Source organism: Pseudorca crassidens, chromosome 20 (assembly GCF_039906515.1).
Source record: "Pseudorca crassidens isolate mPseCra1 chromosome 20, mPseCra1.hap1, whole genome shotgun sequence".
In the NCBI taxonomy this organism is placed as follows: Eukaryota; Metazoa; Chordata; class Mammalia; order Artiodactyla; family Delphinidae; genus Pseudorca; species Pseudorca crassidens.
The window spans coordinates 8,636,655-8,657,016 of NC_090315.1; the positions used below are offsets into that span (position 1 = coordinate 8,636,655).

General features: G+C 51.8%; 3 protein-coding genes, 2 long non-coding RNA genes and 4 other non-coding genes across 26 annotated transcripts in view; 2 read left to right on the forward strand and 7 right to left on the reverse strand.

Annotated features, from left to right (window-relative positions):
• RPL13A (ribosomal protein L13a) lies at positions 1-3,795 on the reverse strand. Its single transcript, XM_067718857.1, has 8 exons — positions 3,686-3,795; positions 2,029-2,101; positions 1,594-1,659; positions 1,284-1,385; positions 995-1,080; positions 756-815; positions 308-430; positions 1-116 (listed from the first exon to the last, which is right to left on the reverse strand). The coding sequence occupies exons 1-8, from the start codon at positions 3,698-3,700 to the stop codon at positions 30-32; spliced, it is 612 nt and encodes a 203-aa protein (XP_067574958.1). The 5' UTR covers positions 3,701-3,795; the 3' UTR covers positions 1-29.
• LOC137215829 (small nucleolar RNA SNORD35) lies at positions 594-680 on the reverse strand. Its single transcript, XR_010939459.1, has one exon. It is a non-coding gene; the product is annotated as a small nucleolar RNA SNORD35 (small nucleolar RNA).
• Positions 885-955, reverse strand: LOC137215825 (small nucleolar RNA SNORD34). The gene has a single exon (XR_010939456.1). It is a non-coding gene; the product is annotated as a small nucleolar RNA SNORD34 (small nucleolar RNA).
• On the reverse strand, positions 1,160-1,244 carry LOC137215823 (small nucleolar RNA Z195/SNORD33/SNORD32 family). Its single transcript, XR_010939454.1, has one exon. It is a non-coding gene; the product is annotated as a small nucleolar RNA Z195/SNORD33/SNORD32 family (small nucleolar RNA).
• LOC137215824 (small nucleolar RNA Z195/SNORD33/SNORD32 family) lies at positions 1,902-1,985 on the reverse strand. The gene has a single exon (XR_010939455.1). It is a non-coding gene; the product is annotated as a small nucleolar RNA Z195/SNORD33/SNORD32 family (small nucleolar RNA).
• Positions 2,991-10,096, forward strand: LOC137214717 (uncharacterized). Of its 3 annotated transcripts, none has more exons than XR_010939012.1 (3): positions 2,991-3,409; positions 8,752-8,835; positions 8,948-10,096. It is a non-coding gene; the product is annotated as an uncharacterized lncRNA (long non-coding RNA). The 3 variants fall into 3 exon arrangements; XR_010939013.1 differs by having other exon boundaries at positions 8,755-8,835; positions 8,921-10,096; XR_010939011.1 differs by having other exon boundaries at positions 8,755-8,835.
• Positions 3,937-14,810, reverse strand: FLT3LG (fms related receptor tyrosine kinase 3 ligand). Of its 15 annotated transcripts, XM_067718839.1 has the most exons (9): positions 14,283-14,628; positions 13,867-13,933; positions 13,152-13,265; positions 12,768-12,821; positions 12,423-12,566; positions 11,848-11,960; positions 7,605-7,792; positions 6,795-7,053; positions 4,754-4,983 (listed from the first exon to the last, which is right to left on the reverse strand). In XM_067718839.1, the coding sequence occupies exons 2-9, from the start codon at positions 13,897-13,899 to the stop codon at positions 4,971-4,973; spliced, it is 918 nt and encodes a 305-aa protein (XP_067574940.1). In that variant the 5' UTR covers positions 13,900-13,933; positions 14,283-14,628; the 3' UTR covers positions 4,754-4,970. The 15 variants fall into 15 exon arrangements, with proteins under 15 accessions (XP_067574948.1, XP_067574938.1, XP_067574939.1 ...); XM_067718837.1 differs by lacking the exons at positions 6,795-7,053; positions 14,283-14,628 and adding an exon at positions 14,644-14,810 and having other exon boundaries at positions 4,628-4,983; XM_067718838.1 differs by lacking the exon at positions 6,795-7,053 and having other exon boundaries at positions 4,628-4,983; positions 11,848-11,906; positions 14,283-14,620.
• On the forward strand, positions 14,265-19,234 carry LOC137214718 (uncharacterized). The gene is made up of 4 exons (XR_010939014.1): positions 14,265-14,656; positions 15,368-15,561; positions 17,088-17,164; positions 19,112-19,234. It is a non-coding gene; the product is annotated as an uncharacterized lncRNA (long non-coding RNA).
• The window catches only part of ALDH16A1 (aldehyde dehydrogenase 16 family member A1), a 13,367-nt gene continuing 12,085 nt past the window's right edge, over positions 19,081-20,362 (reverse strand). For both annotated transcript variants that reach the window (XM_067718833.1, XM_067718834.1), the window contains 2 exons: positions 20,240-20,362; positions 19,081-19,662 (listed from right to left, as the gene is read on the reverse strand). In XM_067718833.1, coding sequence (XP_067574934.1) covers positions 19,501-19,662; positions 20,240-20,362 — 285 coding nt within the window. In that variant the 3' untranslated portion in view covers positions 19,081-19,500. The remainder of the gene's footprint in view (positions 19,663-20,239) is intronic.

A 20,362-nucleotide genomic window follows, 5' to 3' on the forward strand; every position in this document is an offset into this window, starting at 1 on the left:
TGAAGAAGAAACAGTCAATTTTATTGGGCTCAGACTAAGAATCCATGGGTCTTGAGGACCTCTGTGAATCGGTCGATTTTCTTCTCTATGTTCTTTTCGGCCTGCTTCCGTAGCCTCTGTGGGGTCAAGGTGACAGGTGGTGGTTAGTGGCTGCTCCCTAGGACTGCCCTTATCCCAGGGGGCCACCCACACTGGGCCTTAGGCAGAGCCTTCTGAGGGCACAACTAAGACCCAAGTTAAGAGTAATCAGCTCCCAGACCCTGCCCCAGAAAACGTGGTGCCCCTCCAGCCACAGCCCCACCCTCACCATGAGCTGCTTCTTTTTCCGGTAGTGGATCTTGGCCTTCTCCTTTCTCTTCTCCTCCAGTGTAGCCGTTACTGCCTGGTACTTCCAGCCAACCTCATGAGCCAGGCGCCCTAGGTAGGCAAACTTGGGGGGGGAGAGGGAGAAACGAAGCTGTAAGAAGAGGAGGCCAGGGTGACTAGGGGAAGGGAGCTGACATCCGGTCCTAGAAGATCCCAGTCTAGCCATACAACTTTTCAGCAAGCCCATGCTCAAGAGACACGGCTACCCCTGGCAGGGCTCTCTGCTCCTCCTGGCATCAGCTGAGCCACTGGCATTATCGGCACTGCCCACAGTGGCATCCGCAGACCATCGTGAGAAAAAACCATCATCTGCCAGTCTTAGGGCCCTAGGTGCACCCCCCAGGAAGCCTGGGACCCCAAGGCATCACTCAGCAGACCCCGGAACTCACCTTCCGTGTAGGCTTCAGACGCACAACCTTAAGGGCGGCAGGAACCACCATCCGCTTTTTCTGTTAGAGAAGAAGAGGGACTTAGAGACCTGGAGTGAGGGACAGACAGGGAAGAAGGCTGGCTGGGGCTGGCGTCTCAGCCAGTGCTGTTTTCACGAGGATCAAACAATGTAGGTAACTGCAGAACATCACAGACGCCAGACACAAAGATGCTGCTGAGGGAGATGGGTCTTGCTCACCTTGTCATAGGGTGGCGGGATCCCATCAAACACCTTGAGGCGGTCCAGAGCGGCCTGGCCTCGCTTGGTCTTGTGGGGCAGCATGCCTGTGGACAGAGGACAACAGACCTGCTCAGCAGGGCATGCGAGGACCCCGCTGCCCCACCTGGGCGGGCGGGCAGGCAGGCGGCCTCAGATGGTAGTGCATGTGGAGTCATCTCATGGTTGGGAAACTCGAACAAGAGTGGGAAAAGTCTTCATCACCGGCCACCCGCCCCATCAGCCCCTGTGGTCCTCAGGCCCAGCTCACCTCGCACTGTCCGCCAGAAGATGCGGCTGGGGGCTCGGAAGTGGTAGGGGCCACGGGAGGGGTTGGTGTTCATCCGCTTGCGGAGGAATGCCAGGTACTTCACTGGCAAGAGGGGAGAGTGTGTGAGGCCTCAAGAGTCCTCAGGCAGATGGTAACTCCTTCCAGCGCAGCACACAACCTTTCTTCCGAGGGCGTGTTCGGGAACTCAGACTAGGACCTCCCCCCACTGGTGGGACTGCTTAGGAGCCCGTGAAGTGTGAGCCCCACAGAGGTCCACCCTCTCCAGCCCTCCTCCCAGGCCCTCACTCACACTTGTTTCTATAGAAATTGCCAGAAATGTTGATGCCCTCACAGCGCACAACCACCACCTTTCGACCTAGAGGGAATGGAAAATGAGACAATCAAGGAGGTCAAAGGTTAGGAAGCAGGCCCAATTACTGCTAAGGACCCAGAAAGGAGGCTCCTTCCGTCTCAAACCGACCACAATGAACAAGGCAGGCACGGAGTCTCCTGCCCCGTGTCACAGAGCAGCAATCGGCGGACCTGGACTCGTGCTTAAGTTCAATTTGTTAGTCTGACAGAGCCCAGAGCCCCCAACCTAGGAGGGGAGGAGCCTGGCAGGTCTCAGAGCGGTGCATGGGGTTGATCTCATGGTCGTCAGACTCAAACGAAAGATGGTGATTTTTGCTCATCACTGACCTCGAGGCTCATGTCTGGGGAAGCTGTGGGCAGGGGGCAGACTTACCCAGAAGCACCTGCTTAGCCACGATGGCCGCCAGACGGCCCAGGAGATGGCCTCGGCCATCGAGAACCAGGACCTGTTGGAGATAGGTTGAGAGGGCTCAGAGGCACCCACAGCTTTGACTCCCCACCTCAAACAATCATTCCTCCCTACTTGATCATTTCACCTACCTCCCAGGGTGCCTGCTAACCAAGTAAGAGACACAGGAACTAGGAACTAAGCCTCACTATACAGAGAAGGCCAAGAGAGCAAATGACTCAGGATTTCAGTGAGTGGGGTAAGATACCCAAGGACTCCCCTCACATCTCAGCTGCTTGAAGGGCAAGAATTTTTATGCCCAGATTATGCCTGACAGTCAGCGAATGAGCTACCATCTGAATCCAGACTGGCAATACTGATCCTCCAGGCAGAAGAACCTGTGATCTGGATACAAACCTTAGAATCTCGACAGAATCTGATTCTGTCCTGGTCTCAAAGATGTTTTTCTAGCATGAAGGTTCAGAGCAGATGAAACTAGGAAGGGTAGTCAAAAGCCCTGGCTGGCTCTGGTACTGACTAGATTTGCATCCTCCCGCGAACTGCTCAAACGCCAATCCTCAACTTCTTGTCAAGAGTGAAAGTCCCAACTCTTTACCAAGGGCTTCCTATACATGTTGTGATTGTTGGAAGCCGGTGTAAAAGGCTACAGAATCTAAAACCAGACTTCCTGACAATGTGACTTTGGTCAAAACCCTCCAAATCTCCAATATCTGCCTCAGGAACACTAAATGAGCTGAATTACACAGAATACAAGGCAAACTATACCAGGAGCCGTAAATGCAGGGACACAGGTTCGGAGAACTCTACCACTTGCCTGGCCCCAAACGTGGTTTTCCTTCCAGAACCATAGACCCATCACAGGTACACCCCTTCCAGAGCCCTCCCCTCCTTTATATCTAATTGGTTACCAAAGAAGACTGGGCCAAGTCAGAGTTAAGTTTCTGCTGCCGTCCTTGAGGACCTCCAGATCGTTAAGGACAAAGGATATCCCACTGCTGTAAACATTTCATTACAATCCTGTTTCCAGCACCAGCAGACCTTTAAAGAGTTCCTCGACCCCCAGGAGAAAGGAAAAGAGCAACTCGCGCCTGCATGCCCTGTAGGCAGGAGCTCTCTCGACCCGCTGCAAAGATTTCGCGCTAAAATACCCACAGCTGCAGGAGACCCCTAATACGCACTCCCACGAGACCGAAACAACCCGCGCTTTGGGCAGGGCGAAAGTACCCTCCATTTTGACCAATCCTCGGCTTCTCTTCGTCCCCTGGCCGCGCAGCTGCCTTCCGCGTGCTTCCCCACCGCTGAGGACACACGGGCCCAATTCGGCCAAGACCCGGCCAAGATCAAGGTAAATCAGGCCTAGTTTTAAAATAACTTTTCTTGTGCTGGAAGCCCCGATCACTGCCCCCTGGGGGAAAAATGATGCCGCATTCTAGCCAGCCCAGAGCGTAAAAACCGCTTTATATTCCCGTTTTGGGTTCCTCTTACCCCGAAAGCTTTCTGTTTTGCTCAGTCATCGATCTTAAGTTCCACAGTACACTTACGAGAGAAAAGAGGTCCAACCCCGGTCCGGTCTCGACCCCACCCCGGCCCCACACCGCCCCGGCCCGCGCAGAGCCTGTACCTGCCCCTCCGCCATCTTCGGCAGCCGCCTGGGAAAGAAGGAACCTTAACCGCAGGGTTTCTTATCCCTTGAAACAGGGGCGGAGGAAGTGACGCAACACGGCCGCTTTCCGTCTTTTCACGGGCCAGAGTGCCGTGCGCGTGCGCAGAAAGGCCCACTGGAAGGCGGGTCGTCTTTTGACTGTCCAATCAGTATCGTTTCTATCGAACCTAGGCGGCCATGGCTGTGCCGGGCGAGATCACGTGGGGTAGGAGGGGGCTCTGCGGGGGCGGGGCTGTTCAGCCTCCGTTGCCGTATTTAGGAGGGGCTGGTAATCCTCGCGCGAGTTGTCCGCTGTGTTTGCGGTGGGACGGGGGCGAGAAGGCTGGAGGAGAAGCGCTCTTACCCCCTAAAGCGATAATACGTGTAGGCCCACAGCGGGCTACGAGGCATGCTCTTTTGCGCTCAGTCTAGGCTTAGAGATCTGGATTCCGGTGCCTGTCCGGCTTCCTTGTGATCTGGCTAAATCCCTGGCCGTGTATGGGCCTCAGTGTCCTCACCTGTCAAAAAAGTGGAGATAGTCTTCCCCATGAGATCTAACGCATGAAGGAATGACTTATAGATGCCTGAGTGTTCCCCAAAGGAGCTTCTCACTTTCTTGGGTTTCTGGACAAAGCCTTTGCTTTGGCGGTTCCCCTTGACTGGGATGCCCTTCCCTCCACCCCCACCTTCTAAAATCTGGCTTGAGTCCTTCTCTCTCAAGAGCTTCCCTGTTATCTCAGGCTGGCTCAGGTACATCCTCGGGGCTCCCACAGTGCCTATGCTACCTCCATTAGAGCGTGTGTCATCCTGTACTGGGGCTCTCTGGGGCCCCTGTCTTCTCCCCCATGGACCAGGAACCCTGAGAGGGTGGGGCTGGTTCTCACTCACGTGTGGGTCCCAGCCCTGACCTGCACTGGCCCTGGGGCCCAGGAGGCCTCAGAGAATAGGTATTGAATGAAACACTGCATTAACTGAAAAACCAAGACCCAAACCCAAACTGCCCCATCCACTCACCCTGTCCCATCCACAGACAGGCCTGGCCAGAACTGGTAGAAAAGGATGATTTATATACAATTTCCTGGGGACAAGGGCTTTGTACAGAGTGGGGAGGGTGAGGCCGGGGCTGCTGCTGGGTGCTGGCGTTGCCTCCATCCTGGGGAGACAGTGACAGGAGCAATGTGGCCAAGGAAAGCACCAGTTTCTAGCTGACTTCCTCCAAGTTCCGACTCTGTGTCCTCGGGCAGGTGACTCCTCTCTCTGGGCCTCAGTGTCCTCCTCTGTAAAATGGGATGATAGATGACTCACTGGGCTGTTTGAGGCTCCGTGGACAGAGGAGAGGAAAGCAACAAGCTCAGGGCTTGGCACAGTCTCAATGCCAAAAACAACTCCATTCACCCTGAATGCTCACTGTGTGTTTGGGCATCGCTGGTCAAGAGAACTAACTCTCTGCAACCATGAGAGATCTGCGCTCTCCAGGACAGCTGTGATACCAGCCACATGTGAATGCTGTGCACTCTAAATGTGGCCAGCAAAACTGAGACACTGAGTTTTTCATTTTACCTAATTTAAACTTAAACTAATAGTGTGGTTATTGGGAGAGTGGGAAAACAGGGTGTGAACAGGGACAAGGGTAGGAGGAAAACTTCTCAATTGAAAATTGTATCTCGGGGACTTCCCTGGTGGTCCAGTGATTAAGACTTCACCTTCCAATGCAGTGCATGTGGGTTCGATCCCTGATCCCTGGTCCCTGGTCTCTGGTCGGGGAGCTAAGATCCCACATGCCTCGCGGCCAAAAAACCAAAACGTAAAACAGAAGCAATATTGTAACAAATTCAATAAAGACTTAAAAAAAAAAAGATAGAAAATGTGTTTAAAAAAAAAAAAGTTGTATCTCAGACTTCCCTGGCGGTCCAGTGGTTAAAACTCTGAGCTTCCACTGCAGGGGGCACAGGTTCAATTCCTGGTCAGGGAAGCTCCTGCATGCAGCGAGGCATGGCCAAAAAAAAAAAAAAAATTGTATCTCAAAAAGAATTGTAATAAAAAGTACTGCCCGGGACTTCCCTGGTGGCGCAGTGGTTAGGAGTCCGCCTGCCAATGCAGGGGACAAGGGTTCGAGCCCTGGTCTGGGAAGATCCCATATGCTGCAGAGCTATTAAGCTCGCGCACTACAAGTACTGAGCCTGCACTCTAGAGCCTGTGTTCTGCAATGAGAAGACCTCGCACCACAGCACCACAACAAAGAGTAGCCCCTGCTCACCACAACTAGAGAAAGCCCGTGCGTAGCAACGAAGACCCAATGCAGCCAAAAAAAAAAAAAAAGTACTCCCCAAAACAAATGCTGACATGAAAGATCATTTAATTTAGAAATTGTTCCATGATCTAGTTATTGGAAAACTTCTGTAGGTTTCAAAGAACTTGAGTATACGAATCTACTTATGCAACTGTAAATTTCATGGAATCTAAATACTGATCAAATATTTCTGATAATTTCGCATATGCATTGAGATGTGCTGTGAGTGGTGCATACACACTACATTCTGAAGTCCTGGTATGAAAAAAAGAATGTAAAAATATCTCATTGATAGTTTTTTAAAGTATTGATTACATGTTGAGATGACAACATTTTGGATACACAGGGTGAAATAAAATATATTCTTTTTTTTTTGACCACGCCACTGGGCTTACGGGATATTAGTTCCCCAACCAAGAATCAAACCCGTGCCCCCTGCAGTGGAAGCATAGAGTCCTAACCACTGTACAACCAGGGGATTCCCTAAAATATATTCTTTATACTGACCTGCTTATTTTTACTTTAAAAAAAGATTCAGCTACTAGAAAATTTAAAATCACATGTGTGGTGTGGCTTATATTCTATTTCCTTGGACAGCATTGCTCAAAGGGTTTTTTGTGGTCACTTCCCTTAACCTCTCAACAACTCTATGGTAGAAGGATTATTATTAGAGTATTTTGTACAGATAAGGAAACTGAGGCAAAAGAGTGAAAGGCACAGAAGCCGGAATCAGAAGGCCCAGAGTCAAATCTTGGCTCTGTCACTCACGAGCTGTGTGACTTTTGGCAAATGACTTACCTCTCTGGGCCTTGGTTTCCGCCTCTGTGAAATGGGGATAATAATGGCACCAGCTTCTCAATTAAGTGACTTAATCTGTAGGAAGCTCCAGCGCAAGACCTGAGACACTGAGGCACTCTACATGTGAGCCATTGACGCCAGATGTTTCTTGTTAGATCCCTCTGACCTTTTTCACACCAGGAGGGCTTTGCAGAGGTGGTCCCCTCTGCCTGCTCCAGGAGGCCGCTCTCTCCTGGCTTGTAGACTCCTGTATACCTCCCTGGAGGTTGGGGTGGGCGGTGTCCTCATGCTTGCAGGTCCCCACTGAGCTCACTGTCTTTCCCGAATCTCCCTCTTCCCCCCAGGTTCCCCACTGGGCCAGACCCAGCGTCCTCTGCTTGCGCCACCTCCCCTTCCTCCTTCCTCGCACCCCCCACCAAGCCTGTCAGTCTCCAGCCCCATCCCTCCCAATGATCCCTGACCCCTGACTCTGCCCGTCCCCTCCTCTCCGTCCCCATGGTCCGGCCCTGGCTCAGGCCTTGTCCTCTCTCCCTGAACCCTCGCCCAGCAGCCTCCTCTTTGGCCTCCAGTCTGCTGTCTGTTCCAGTCAGTCCCCCTCCATGGCCCCAGAAGGGTCTTCTTGCATGCGGACTGACCCACCCCTTCCCTACTCAAGTTCCCCACCCGGCCCCCAACACACATGCCACCCACGCCAACACCAAGTCCAGGGTCCTCAGGTTGATGAGGAGTCAGTGCTCTAGGCAGGGCACCTATGGCCCCCAAAGGATCAGCTGACTCCGGCCACGCCCTCTGCCCACCCCACTGGCTCACCCGCTCCCCAGGGTAAGGCATCCTCTGTCTCTTCCTTCGCCAGTGCAGGCACCAGGCAGCGGCCAGCAGCAGGAGGGCCACGGGCAGCAGGAGCAGCAGCAAGAGAAGCAGAAGAGGGGCCTGCGGGGCCGGCAGGGATGTGGCCCCCAAGGCCCCAGGACTCCTTGGGGGCAGCAGGGTGGAGGAGTCTGCCAGGAGAGAGGAGGCTGGGTGACTGAGAAGAAGGGGCAGGCCAGGGAAGGAAAAAAAGGCCTGCCTGGTCCTGCTGTGTGACCTCAGGTGGGCTGCTCACTTCTCTGGGCCTCAGTCACCTCATCCATAAAATGGGGATAATTATTGTATTGACTTCATAAGGTTGTCACAAAGATTAAATGCATGACTATACCGAAAGTGCTTAGAACAGTGTCTAGCATGTAGTAAGGTTGAATTTTATTTATTTTTTAAAGCCATTAATAACTTTTTATTTCAAATATATCATTGTACTTTTTTTTTCTTTTTGCCCACACGGCATGTGGGATTTTAGTTCCCCGACCAGGGATCAAACCCAGGCCTCTGCCAGTGGAAGTGTGGAAGTCCTAACCAGTGGACCTCCAGGGAATTCCCTACATTTTATTTTATAAAGGGACAAATGTGTGTCTAGTGCTTATGTATCGATTTGCTTATTTGTCTTCTTCCCCCAATAGTCTATGAGCTACACGAGGGTGACAGGAGGCTTATTGCCAGAACCTACTACTTAGTGCTTACTAACTAATAGTTTAATTTACATAAAGTAAATATCTGAGTGGATGAATGGACAGATAATAGAACGATGAAAGATACAAAGTGTGAAGCTATGATGTCTCACAAGGTCCCACTTGATCTGGGCCCCTTTGTTCCTTCTGTACCTTCACCACCCACCTTCTCCCCTTTGCTTACTTGGCCTCAGCCACTGGGGCCTCCTCATGATTCCTTAAACAGGTAGGCAGGTTTCTGCCTTAGGGCCTTTGCACTGGCTGTTCCCTTTTTCACAACTTTCAGTGACTTTCCAGCTAACCACCTCAGCCCATGATTCCATCACCCTGTTTTAATTTGCCTGCATGGGTCTCATTACACTCACTTTCCTGATTAATTATATGTTTACATGTTTATCGTCTGTCTCCTTGATTAGCAGGTCAGCCTCCCATGGACATGGACTTGATCTTGTTCTGTGCTGTGTCTCCAATGCCAGGCGCCAGGGAGATGGTTAATAAAGGTTGGTTGAATGAATGATTAGTGATACATGTAAATACAAATGACAACGTTAAATATAAATGACTAGGACTTCTCTGGTGGCACAGTGGTTAAGAATCCGCCTGCCAATGCAGGGGACATGGCTTCGATCCCTGGTCCGGGAAGATCCCACATGCCGCGGAGCAACTAAGCCCATGCACCACAACTACTGACCCCACTCACCACAGCTACTGAAGCCCATGCGCCTAGAGCCCGTGCTCCGCAACAGGAGAAGCCACTGCAATGAGAAGCCCGCGCACTGCAACAAAGAGTAGCTCCCGCTCGCCGCAACTAGAGAAAGCCCGCGCGCAGCAATGAAGACCCAACGCAGCCAAAAATAAATAAATAAATAAATTAAAAATATATATATAAATGACTAAATGATTGGAAATGCAGGAAGAAACTGAGAAGAATATAATTAGAGTGGGAGGTTTTCTTATGTCTGTGCACCCCCTGCACAGCTTGCGGGATCTGACCAGGGATGGAACCTGTGCCCCCCTGCAGTGGAAGCATGGAGTCCTAACCATTGGACCGCCAGGCAAGTCCCTAGAGCGGGAGGTTTTTAACCATCCCGCTCAGAACTTGACACATCTTGTAGATAAATATAACGAAGACAGAAAGTCTCTGAATAATACCAAGATAAGGTTGATAGAATATATACACACTGATTCAACCCTGATCGTACCAAAAACCAAAACAAACTATTATTTTCCTAAGACCTTGTTCAGTTACAAAACTGATTATATACTTGGCCGTAAAGGAAACCTTAATAAACTGAACAAGTTAAGTTTTCACAGGGCGTGGTCTCTCGTCATATGCTAATAAAGTTATTTCACTTTGAAACTTTTTTTTTTTTGGCCGCACCGCGTGGCTTGCAGGATCTTAGCTCCCTGACCAGGGACTGAACCTGTGCCCTTGGCGGCAAAAGCTCAGAGTCCTAACCACTGGACCTCTAGGGAATTCCCCACTTTGAAACTTTAGGGCTGGCCCATCCAATATGGCGGCCACTTGCCTCACGTGGCGAATAAATATGTGACCTGCGGCCAATCTGAACTGAGATGTGCTGTCCGTGTAAAATACACACCACTTCTTAAAGACTTAGTAGGGAAAAAAGGATGTGAAATACCTCATGAAGTAATTTTTAAAAATATTGATTATGTGTTGAAATGATATTATTTTGGGTTAAAATATATTGGGTTAAATAAAAAATATTGAGTTAGTAAAATTTCTGGTTTAGGGACTTCCCTGGCAGTCCAGTGGTTAGGACTCTGAGCTCTCACTGCCGAGGGCCGTGGTTCGATCCCTGATCAGGGAACTAAAATCCCACAAGTTGCGGGGCGTGCACCCTCCCAAAATTTGTGATTTAAATATTATTTTAAAATTTATAAAATTATGAGAATTAAATTCAAGGAACTTCCCTGGTGGTCCAGTGGTTAAGGCTCCGCTAAATAAATAAATAAATTCAATAACATCACAGAATTCTCGGGCGGTCCAGTGGTTAGGACTATGCGCTTCCACTGCAGGTGGCACGGCTTTGATCCCTGGTTGGGGAACAAAGATCCCACAAGCCATGCAGCACAGCCAAAAAAAAAAAAATAATAATAATAATAAATTCAATAACATCATTATAGAGAACAGATTACTGGCTGACAGGGGTTAGGATGGGAGTTTTAGGACGAGATCTAGTTGCACAAACTCACATGTGGTTACACAAAGCTACATGTGTGAAAAAATTACATAGATACACATACATACACACACACACTCTCTCTTTTAGGGGTTGAATGTGTCCCTCAAAATTCATACGATGAAATCCTAACCCACAGTACCTCGGAATGTGCCCTTATTTGGAGATCAGGTCTGCAAAGAGGTGATCAAGTTAAAATGAGGTTGTTAATGGTGGGCCCTAATACAATATGACTGGTATCCTTATAAGAAGGGGAAATCTAGACACAGAGATATGCATAGGGGGAGAGTGCCATCTGAACATGAAAATGGCCATCTAGAAGCCAAGGAGAGAGACCTGAAACAGATCCTTCCCTCACAGCCCTCGGAAGAAGCTGGTCCTGCTGACCCCTCAATTTCCCAACTGTAAGAAGATAAACTGCTGCTGCTTCAATCACCTGGTTGGTGGTACTTTGTTACAGCAGCTGTAACAAACTAATACACATACACATGCATGCACTCATATATAACTGGTAAACTCTGAATAAACTCTGTGGATTGCAGCCATGTCAATTTCCTGGTTTTGACATTGTGCTAGAATTAATGTCACCAAGCAAAAGGTACCACTGGGGAGGCTGGGTGAAGGGTGTGCAGGACCTCCCTGTACAGTTTCTATGCTCCTTTCCTTTGAATCTGTAATTATCCCAACATAAAAAAGTTTTAAAAATAAATCCACCAATAATATGCTAAAAAATAACAAACATTAAGAATCCTGGGCTTCCCTGGTGGCTCAGTGGTTGAGAGTCCGCCTGCCGATGCAGGGTACACGGGTTCGTGCCCCGGTCCGGGAAGATCCCACATGCCACGGAGCGGCTGGGCCCATGAGCCATGGCCGCTGAGCCTGCATGTCCGGAGCCTGTGCTCCACAATGGGAGAGGCCACAGCAGTGAGAGGCCCGCGTACCGCAAAAAAAAAAAAAAAAAAGAATCCTGAAAAATAAGTGAATTAACCTTTTTTCTTTTTAACTTTTTTTAAACATGGCTACAAGAAAATTTATACTTAAATGTGTGACTCTCATTCTATTTCTATGGCATACAGCTACCTCAGAGAAACAGGCAGGATTGGTTAATCCCTTCTCAGAGATGGGTAAACTGGGGCCCAGAGGGGGATGACAGGCCCAAAGTCACACAGCCCATAGGAACACGGTGGGGTCTGGGGAGCCCTGAGTGGAAGGGGTGAGGGCCTAGTGAAGGTGGGAGAGGAGGGGGTGGGGCGGTGGGCTATGGGGCGCTGGGCACCTTTACCCGGCTGACACTGCAGCTCCAGGCACCTGGAGAAATTCCGCCGCGTGATCCAGGGCTTCAAGGCCACCAGCTGCTGGGAAGTGTCCTGCAGGAGGTGGGAGATGTTGGCCTGGACGAAGCGAAGACAGCTGGGGAGGGGCTGGGGGCAGGGGAGGGAGACGTCACCACGGCATCACCCCTAGCGTCACCTCAGGTCAAGGGCAAGCCCTGGGTCTCACAGAGAGTTTGGAGCCTTGCTCCCCCAGGTTGCTAGGGGGAAGCCTCCTTAGCAATGCGGTCAGACCTGGATCAGGAGGGAGTTTAGATCCCCTCCTTCTCCGGGTTGCTAGGGGTGAGAACCCCTTAGCAATATCCTTCAACAGGGCCTGAGAAACAAACTTAGAATTGGTGCATTGGGCTCAGACCCCTGGCCATCCTCCAGTACTTAGAGAATTGTCACTTCCCAGCACTGAGGGACCCCAGCAGGACTGGGCTTCCAGCTCCACCTCCCTCAGGCTGATCAGGTCAAAGGAAATCTCCAGTAAGTCCTAGCAGACCTTTGCTTCCAATCCCTAGGAAAGCATCACGCTCCCCTCACTTGTTCCCCAAGTTCAGGGCTGACCTGGAAGGCACATGAGGTGACGAAGTGTATCTCGGTGTTGACAGCCTCCAGCAGTTTCCCCATCTGGGACCCAGCCACAGTCTTGAGCCGTCCCATCCAGCGCTGGGCCAGGACCAGACGCCAGAAAGCCCCACAGAGCTCGTCCTGGGGAGAGACCACCCAGGCTCTGGGTCTCGTGGACGGAGGGGGCAGGGGGCTTAGACTGGTGGGGCTGGGGGCCGGGACTCCAGGGTCCCAGGGGAGGAGGGGGCCGGGTCAGCACACTAGCCTGGCTCCCTGAGGGGTGGTGAGTCTTGAATCTCTCCTTCCCACCTCCATCCCGGGCCCCTCCCATCTGTGACTCACGTCCTGCAGGTTGGAGGCAACAGTGACTGGGTAATCTTGAAGCAGGTAGTCAGACTGCAGGAGAAAACAAAGTCAGGCCTGGCTGCAGACAGGAGGAAAGAGAGCTATGGGGACCTGGGGACGGGGGGACAGTGGCCCAGAGAGAAGGGGGCGGGACCCAGGGTGGGGAGATGGGGACCCAGAGAGAGGGGTACAGAGACCCGGAGGGGGCGGGGACCCGGAGAGAGGGGGACAGGGACCCAGAGAGAAGGGAGCAGGGACTTGGGGGAGGGGAGCCGGGGACCCAGAGTGGGGAGACAGGGAGCCACCCACCGAGACCTAGACAGGGGGAACTCAGACCTAGAGACAGAACCTGGGCCTCAGATTTGGAGCAGGGACGCTCACCAGCTTGCCGATGGTGCTGGTGAAGGTGGAGGAGATGGGGCTGTGGGGGAAGGAGCAGTCCGGGGCCCCGCGGAGGCGGGGGCTGAGCAGCAGCAGTAGCAGCAGCAGCGAGGTCTGCGGGCGGCGTGGGGTGAGGCCTCCATTGGCCCCGCCCCGCCCCCTCCCTTGTCGAGGCTGCCCCCTCCGGCCCCTTTTCTCTCTTCCCTCTTTCTCCTTTCCAGCTCTTCCACTTCTCAGCTCCTCCTCCTCTTGGCTCCTGTGTGCCCACCTCTGACCATCTTTCCTGTATCTCTTTCTGCCTCTGGTCGGGCGCTGACCAGTTTTCACCCTCCTCTGCCCCATCTGTTTCGCCCCCCATCTCCCCACCTCGACCCATCTCTCTCCACTTCTGCTCACTTCTGCCCAGAATTTTCTCATCTCTGTCCATCCCTCTGCCCCTCCATGCTCATCTCTCCTGTTTCTCCCTAGATCTGGGTCCCAGCTTTACCATTTGTACCCACCTCCCTGTTTCTTCCCCCGACCCTTACCCATCTCTCCCCACCCCTGTCCATCTCCCCGCAACTCTGTCCATCTCCTCCCAACTCTGTCCATCTTCCCCACCCCTGTCCATCTCCCCACACCCTGTCCACCCCAACTCTGTCCATCTCCCCTCTCAGCTCTGCCCATCCTGACACCGCTCTTCCTTTCCCCCACCTTAACCCCCAGGGATACGCACAGTTGGGCTCCAGGCTGGCGCCAGCACTATCATTTCGGTCCGGGGCCCCTCATGCCTGTGGCCGGATCTTGGAAGGGACAGAAGAGTGAGTCTCAGACCCCCGCACCCCAGCCCCTTCCTTGCCCGCCCCTCCCGCCCCTTCACCTCCCCGCCCCTCCCCCTCCCCGCCCCTCCGCCCCTCCCTCGGTCCTTTGATGTGGCTGTTTCCGCCTCCTACTCTATAGAGCTTCCTGCGTGAAGCACGGTTATGGTGAAAACTCCTCATCTCTCCTTCTAAGAACCCCGACGTCCGGTGCCCGCAGCCCTCCCCGGGCCAGGGACCCAGGAATCCGACCCCCACCCCTCTCCGCTCAGCCCCAAGAGGGGGATCCCGGCCCCGCCCTTCGGGGACCAGGATCCCCTTTCTCCTCACGCACCAGGCTTGCCCCAGCTGGGTGTGGAAGGGGCCACGCCGGGTGACAGCCAGAGATCGAAAGTGAAAGGAAATACTGGGGGGAGATAGTGAGCTGGGGGGGGGGGAATCGGGCTGGTGCAAGGGGCGCCACCTGGTGGTGACAGTGGCAGCTGACGCCGCAAAGGGCGCCTCAGTGGGACTCTCGCTCAAGCGGGCTGAGGTTGGGTTGTTCCCTTGGGGGGGGGGACAGAGTGAATGGGGAGCTGCGGTTCCAACATGGATCTACCTCTAGCTAGAGCTAATCACACAGGGCCAGGAGGCGGTCACCCTGAGCCCTTCATCTTTGCCTTGAAACCTCAGCCCCAGCCCCCAACCCCAGTCACCTTCCACATCGAGGTAAGTGACAGCTCCATCCTTCCAGGTGTTCAGGCCCAAAGGCATGGAGGGGACTTGTGACTCTGTTTGCCTCTCACTATCCGCTGACAGTCCAGTCCGTCAGCAAAGTTGTTGGCTGACCATCAAAATGTATCCAGAATCCGACCACCTCTCATCACTCCCACTGCCACCACCATCACCTGCCTGAATATCACTGTTCCCTACTCACCTTATCAGCTTCCCTGCCTCAGCCCTCACCTGCCACAGCCTGTTCTCCACATGCAGCCAGAGGGAGCCTGTGAAGACCTAAGTCCCCTCACGTCCCTCCTCTGCTCCAATGCCACCGCCCAACCCCGTACCTGCCACAAAATTCCAAGTCCTCACTGTGGCCTAGACAGACCTGCAGGATCTGGCCCTGTCCCCTGTCTCCTCTCTCCTCCCTCCTCGCTCAAATCCAGCCAAGCTGGCCTAAGGCAGGCATGCTCCTGGCCCAGGGCCTTTGCACTGGTGGTTCTCTCAGGCTGGAATGCCCTTCCCCCAGATACCCACATGGCTCAACCTGATCTCATTCAGGTCTTTGCTCAACTACACAAGGCAAAGCCTTCCCCAACCACCCTTTTTCAAGTTGCACCCCCCTCCCAGCACTCCCACTCATCCCTGCTTTGCTCTCTCCCTCGCCACTCATGACCTTCTGACACACCATTGCCGTTTACTTTTCTTCTTTATTGTCAGTTGTCCCTATGAGGACGTCAGCTCTGGGAGGACCACGCACTGTGCGTGGCTCACGGCAAGTGCTCGGTCAACATTTGTTAAATGAATGAACAAGTGGATCCTGGCCCCTTCGGCATTTTTGTGGTATATTGGAGAATGCATCTGGTCTCCGGCTGTTTCCTGGGAGACAAACTCTAAGTCCTTGGAACTTCCAGGTGATAGGCTTGTCTTTGTTATTCATAGATGAGGGGCGCTCCCTGACCACACCTGAGTTTACACTAATGAGGGACTCAGGATGGGGGCTGGTCAGGACCAGAAAAACCAGTCATGTGATTAGAGGGTTGGGGCTTGGAGGCACAGGAAGAAGTCTAACTTACCGACCTCTCACCTCCTACCTCGAGGGAAGGGGAGGGAGGCTAGAAATTGAGTTCAATTTCTGTCTCCAACTTCACATGGCTTTTTCCTCTTCTGTCTTCTCCTCTTCTGCCTCTTATAAGGGAAATTGTATTTAGATGTAGGGTCTACTTGGATAACCCAGGATATCTCGAGATCCTTGACTTAATTACATCTGCAAAGACTTTTCCCAAATAAGGTTACATTCATAGGTTCCGGGGTTAGGACATTATCTTTTGGGGGCCACGACTGAAACCACTAGTTCCCTCAAAGCTGTTTCTCACCTCTGGAAACAGCATGTGCAAAGGCCGCACTGGCTGTTTCTTCTGCCAGGGATGCTCTCCCACCACCACTTTTCTAACCTAATTAGGTCCTCATTGTCCTTCAAGACCCAATGCAATCACTAATCACCAGGGAAATGCAAATCAGAACCACAATGAGGTATCACCTCACACACCTATTAGGATGACTATTATCAAAAAGACACAGGTAAGTGTCAGAGAGGGTGAGAAGGAATGTAAACTGGTACAGCCACTATGGAAAAAGGTGTGAAGATCCCTAGCAAAATAACAACTAGAGGGAATTCCCTGGTGGTCCAGTGGTTAGGACTCCACGCTTTCACTGCCTTCACTGCCGAGGGCGTGGGTTCAATCCCTGGTCTGGGAACTAAGAACCCACAAGCCACGCAGCACGGCCAAGAACAAAAGAACAACAAAAAAAGTGTCCATTGGCTAATGGATAAAGAAGATGTGTGTATATACACACAATGGAATATTATTTGGCCACAAAAAGAAGGAAAACCTGCCATTAACCTGGAGGACATTATGCTAAGTGAAATTAGTCAAAGACTAATACTGTATGGTGTCACATATGGGGAATCTAAAAAAGGCAAATTAATAGACCCAGAGAGTAAAATGGTGGCTGCCAGCAGCTGGGAGGTCAGGGAAACAGTTGTTGGTCAGAAAAGACAAACTTTTAGCTATGAGTGAGTTCTGAGGATCTAATGCATGGCATGGTGACTGTATTTAACAAGACTGTATGGTATACTTGGAAGTGGCTGAGTGGATTTTTTTTTTTAAGTAGTTTATTTATTTTTGGCTGTGTTGGGTCTTCATTGCTGCGTGCGGGCTTTCTCTAGCTGTGGCGAGTGAGAGCTACTCTTCGCTGCGGTGCGTGGGCTTCTTCTCACTGCTGTGGCTTCTCTTGTTGTGGAGCACGGGCTCTAGGCACGCGGGCTCAGTAGTTGTGGCACGTGGGCTCGGTAGTTGTGATGCACGGGCTTAGTTGCTCTGCGGCATGTGGGATCTTCCCAGACCAGGGCTGGAACCCATGACCCCTACATTCGCAGGCGGAGTCTTAACCACTGCGCCACCAGGGAAGTCCCGTGAGAGTGTATCTCCAGTGTTCTCACCACAAATAAAAAAGGTAAGTGTGTGAGGTGATGGATGTGTTAATTAACTTGATTGTGGTAATCATTTCACAGTGCATATGTATGTTAAATTATCATGTTGCACACCTTAAGAAATAACATTGTAGAACTGAAATATATACAACTTTTAACTGTCAATTATACCCCAATAAGGCTGGGGAAAAAAAAACTCAGTGAAGTGTCACCTGCCTTGGGAAGATTCCTGCCATCTCTCTCGCCTTCACCTCATACACAGACACACACACACACTCAAGTTGGGAAAGGTGTCTTCTTCAGGCCCCCAGAGTGCCCTGAGCTTCTACCACTGCTATAGTACTGTACCTGTCACCTTAGGTTACATCAGTGTCTTTCAGCCAGAGCTAAGCCTACCTCTCCTCTGCTCACAGATCCTCTATGGCTCCCTAGTGCCCTTGGGACAAATTCCCAACCCCGCTGACACCTTAATTTTAGCTCAGTGAGACCCATTTCAGACTTCTGACCTCCAGAGTTGTAAGATAATATGTTTGCATTGTTTTATTTAAGCCACTAACTTTGTGGTCATTGTCACAGCACTGACAAGAAATGAATATACCCCTCATCCACTGCATGAGCTCACAAGGCTAAGTTCTGTCTTGTTCATGGCCATCCCCAGCACCTACAACAGTGCCCCACTCACAGCAGGCACTCAACCGATTTTTGTTGACCAACTGGATGGCTGCCTTAACTAGGAGCTCCTGCCCCTAAGCCAGAGAAGACTGGACCAGAAGTGGACATCTACCCCAGTCTGGCCAATCAGATTTCTTCTCCTGTGGATGTGGCACTAAGTGTCCTCTGTGGTCTGGGCTGGGGCTATAGAGACCTCCTGTAGCTGGCTTTGGCTGGTTAAAGCAACAGGACTAACAGGAAGGTCACTGAGGCAGCCCATGGAATCTGGGGGGAAGTTATCAAACCCCAGAGGAAGTAGAGCCTTCCAGGGACTTTCCTCCAAGACGTTCCTGTGTCTTTCCTGTCCAAACGTCCAGATACTGGGAGAGGTTATCTCTTCTGCCCAGCTTTAGTCGAATACTGACAGGAGGTTGTCTGCTCTCATTTGCCCCAGGACAAAATCAACCTCTAATTAACAGCATGTTTTGTGTAACCATCACAGAATCTACCCAGTGAGGTTGGAATTATTAGCCCCAATTTATAGATGAGGAAACTGAGGCTTAAGAGTGGTGAAGGGCTTCCCTAGTGGCGCAGTGGTTAAGAATCCACCTGCCAATGCAGGGGACACAGGTTCAAGCCCTGGTCCGGGAAGATCCCACATGCCGCGGAGCACCTGGGTCCGTGCGCCACAACTACTGAGCCTGCGCTCTGGGTCCCATGAGCCACAACTACTGAAGCCCGTGCACCTACAGCCCGTGCTCCGCAACAAGAGAAGCCGCTGCAGTGGGAAGCCCACGTGCCGCAACGAAGGGTAACCCTGCTCGCCGCAACTAGAGAAAGCCCACATGCAGCAACAAAGACCCAACACAGCCAAAAATAAAATAAATAAATAAATTTAAAAAAAAAAAGAGTGAAGAAGCTTTCCTAAAGTCACATGGCTAGAAGGATCTGGAATGAAGCAGACAGGCAGATACAAGACCCAAGAAATGACATGACCCACTGAGACGGGACCTGAATACAGCTCCTGCTTGCATTCGGGTTCTCAGGACCTGGGGTTCCCGGCTGTGTATCTTGCCCTATTTTCCATATCTCTGTAGCTTTCCAGAAAATGTCCTTTTATCCTAAGCTAGTGTGTGTGGGTTTCTTGCATCAAAAAGAATTCTCAAACAGTGGTATGCTGGGGTGGCTCGTGGGAACTGTTAAAAATTCAGGAATTTTCAGCCGGTTGTTCAATCATCTGGAGCTTGAAAGGGACACGGTGGTAGGAGCACCATGGAACTGGCTAAAGTTACTTAACCATGGATTTTATTTTATTCCAGAGAGCTACTGTATTTTATTTTCACCAGCACACCACAGATCCTGAGGCAATGCAGAGGCAGAGAAAACCAGGGAGCAGGAGCCACTGGATAGAAAAGACCAGAAGAGACAAGAGTCGCTGCGGCCCTGTCCAAAGGTTCTTAGAGTCCCTTGTATCTATTTCACAGACACGGAGTTGTCCTGGCGCCAGCCCATGCGGCTGCTGAGCCTCAGAACTGAAGTGGCCTCAATAGCCCAGAAGTTGCTATTTCCTCCCTTCCTCCCCTCAGAGGCACAGCCAAGATTGGTCAGAGTTTATTGGAACCATAATAAGAGGAAAGTTCCAGACGTCTGGCATCGGTTGGGGTCCATCTGTCCTCTGTCCAGGATGGAGTGGGTGGCACTTGGGCAATCAGTCCCCCATGGGCAGCCACAGGGCCTTGGTCCGTGCTGCCCGCAGCCCCAGCTCTGGGCCTGCCCCCTCGGCGTCCTGATCCCAGGCCCGCGGGCAGCCTCTGTTCACCCACACTGGCTTGAGGTTTCCTGCTGAGGCCCATTCCACAAACTGGGAGCCCTGGCGTGGGGAGATGGGGGGGCGTGGTCAGCATTTCCATTGGCTTGGTTGCTAAGCAGCTGCTTCCTTGGCAACAAGGACTATTATTGAGGAGGGGCCTGAAGGCTTGCCTAGGCTCTGTGGCTAGAATGTTCAGCTCCTAGAAAGCAAACCTTCCAGATGCTGAGGGAAACAAGGTTGACCTTTACAGCTATGGAACTTCTTCCCCTTTAACAGCCCACACTCAAAGGAATGGGGCCCGAAGTTATCGTTAACAAGGAGTTCCCATCTGTTACCATCAGGAGGTTTAAGAGGGTGGACTGTAGGCTTCTGACACTGTTGCTAGGGTGTGGTCCTTAGCAATGGGTTGTCCAATGAGATTAGGTCTTTGGGCTAGGCAGGATCTCAGGCCCTTGCTACTAAAGAGATCCTCTTCCTTAGCAACCAGGGCTGTAAAGGGGCAGGATCTCAAAACGTGGTTGCCAAGGAGTTTCTCCCCCTTAGCAATGGGTGTTCTAAGGGGGTGCAGCCATGTCCCCAGAAAAGGAAGAGTTTGTTGGTGAAGTTTAAGACACTGGAGATGGCAAACAAAAGGTACCTGGGCAGATCCGAAATACCACAGGGCCTGGATGTCCTGGTGCAAGGCCAGGCAGCGGGTCAGGTGGTCCCGGTCTCCTGTCACCACATTCACCAGGCCCCCTGGCAATAAGGTGGCCATATC

What these genes read in the sequence shown, in the direction of transcription:
- RPL13A (XM_067718857.1), bottom strand. An exon ending in TCCCGCCACCCTATGACAAG is followed by an intron (nt 816 to 994) that starts GTGAGCAAGACC and finishes CTTCTCTAACAG; the next exon opens with AAAAAGCGGATGGTGGTTCC. An exon ending in GTCTGAAGCCTACACGGAAG is followed by an intron (nt 431 to 755) that starts GTGAGTTCCGGG and finishes TCCCCCCCCAAG; the next exon opens with TTTGCCTACCTAGGGCGCCT.
- FLT3LG (XM_067718837.1), bottom strand. Translation starts at nt 13,899, where the DNA reads ATGATAGTGCTGGCGCCAGCCTGGAGCCCAACT. An exon ending in CCAGCACCATCGGCAAGCTG is followed by an intron (nt 12,822 to 13,151) that starts GTGAGCGTCCCT and finishes TTTCTCCTGCAG; the next exon opens with TCTGACTACCTGCTTCAAGA. An exon ending in ACGCGGCGGAATTTCTCCAG is followed by an intron (nt 7,793 to 11,847) that starts GTGCCTGGAGCT and finishes CTCTCCTGGCAG; the next exon opens with ACTCCTCCACCCTGCTGCCC.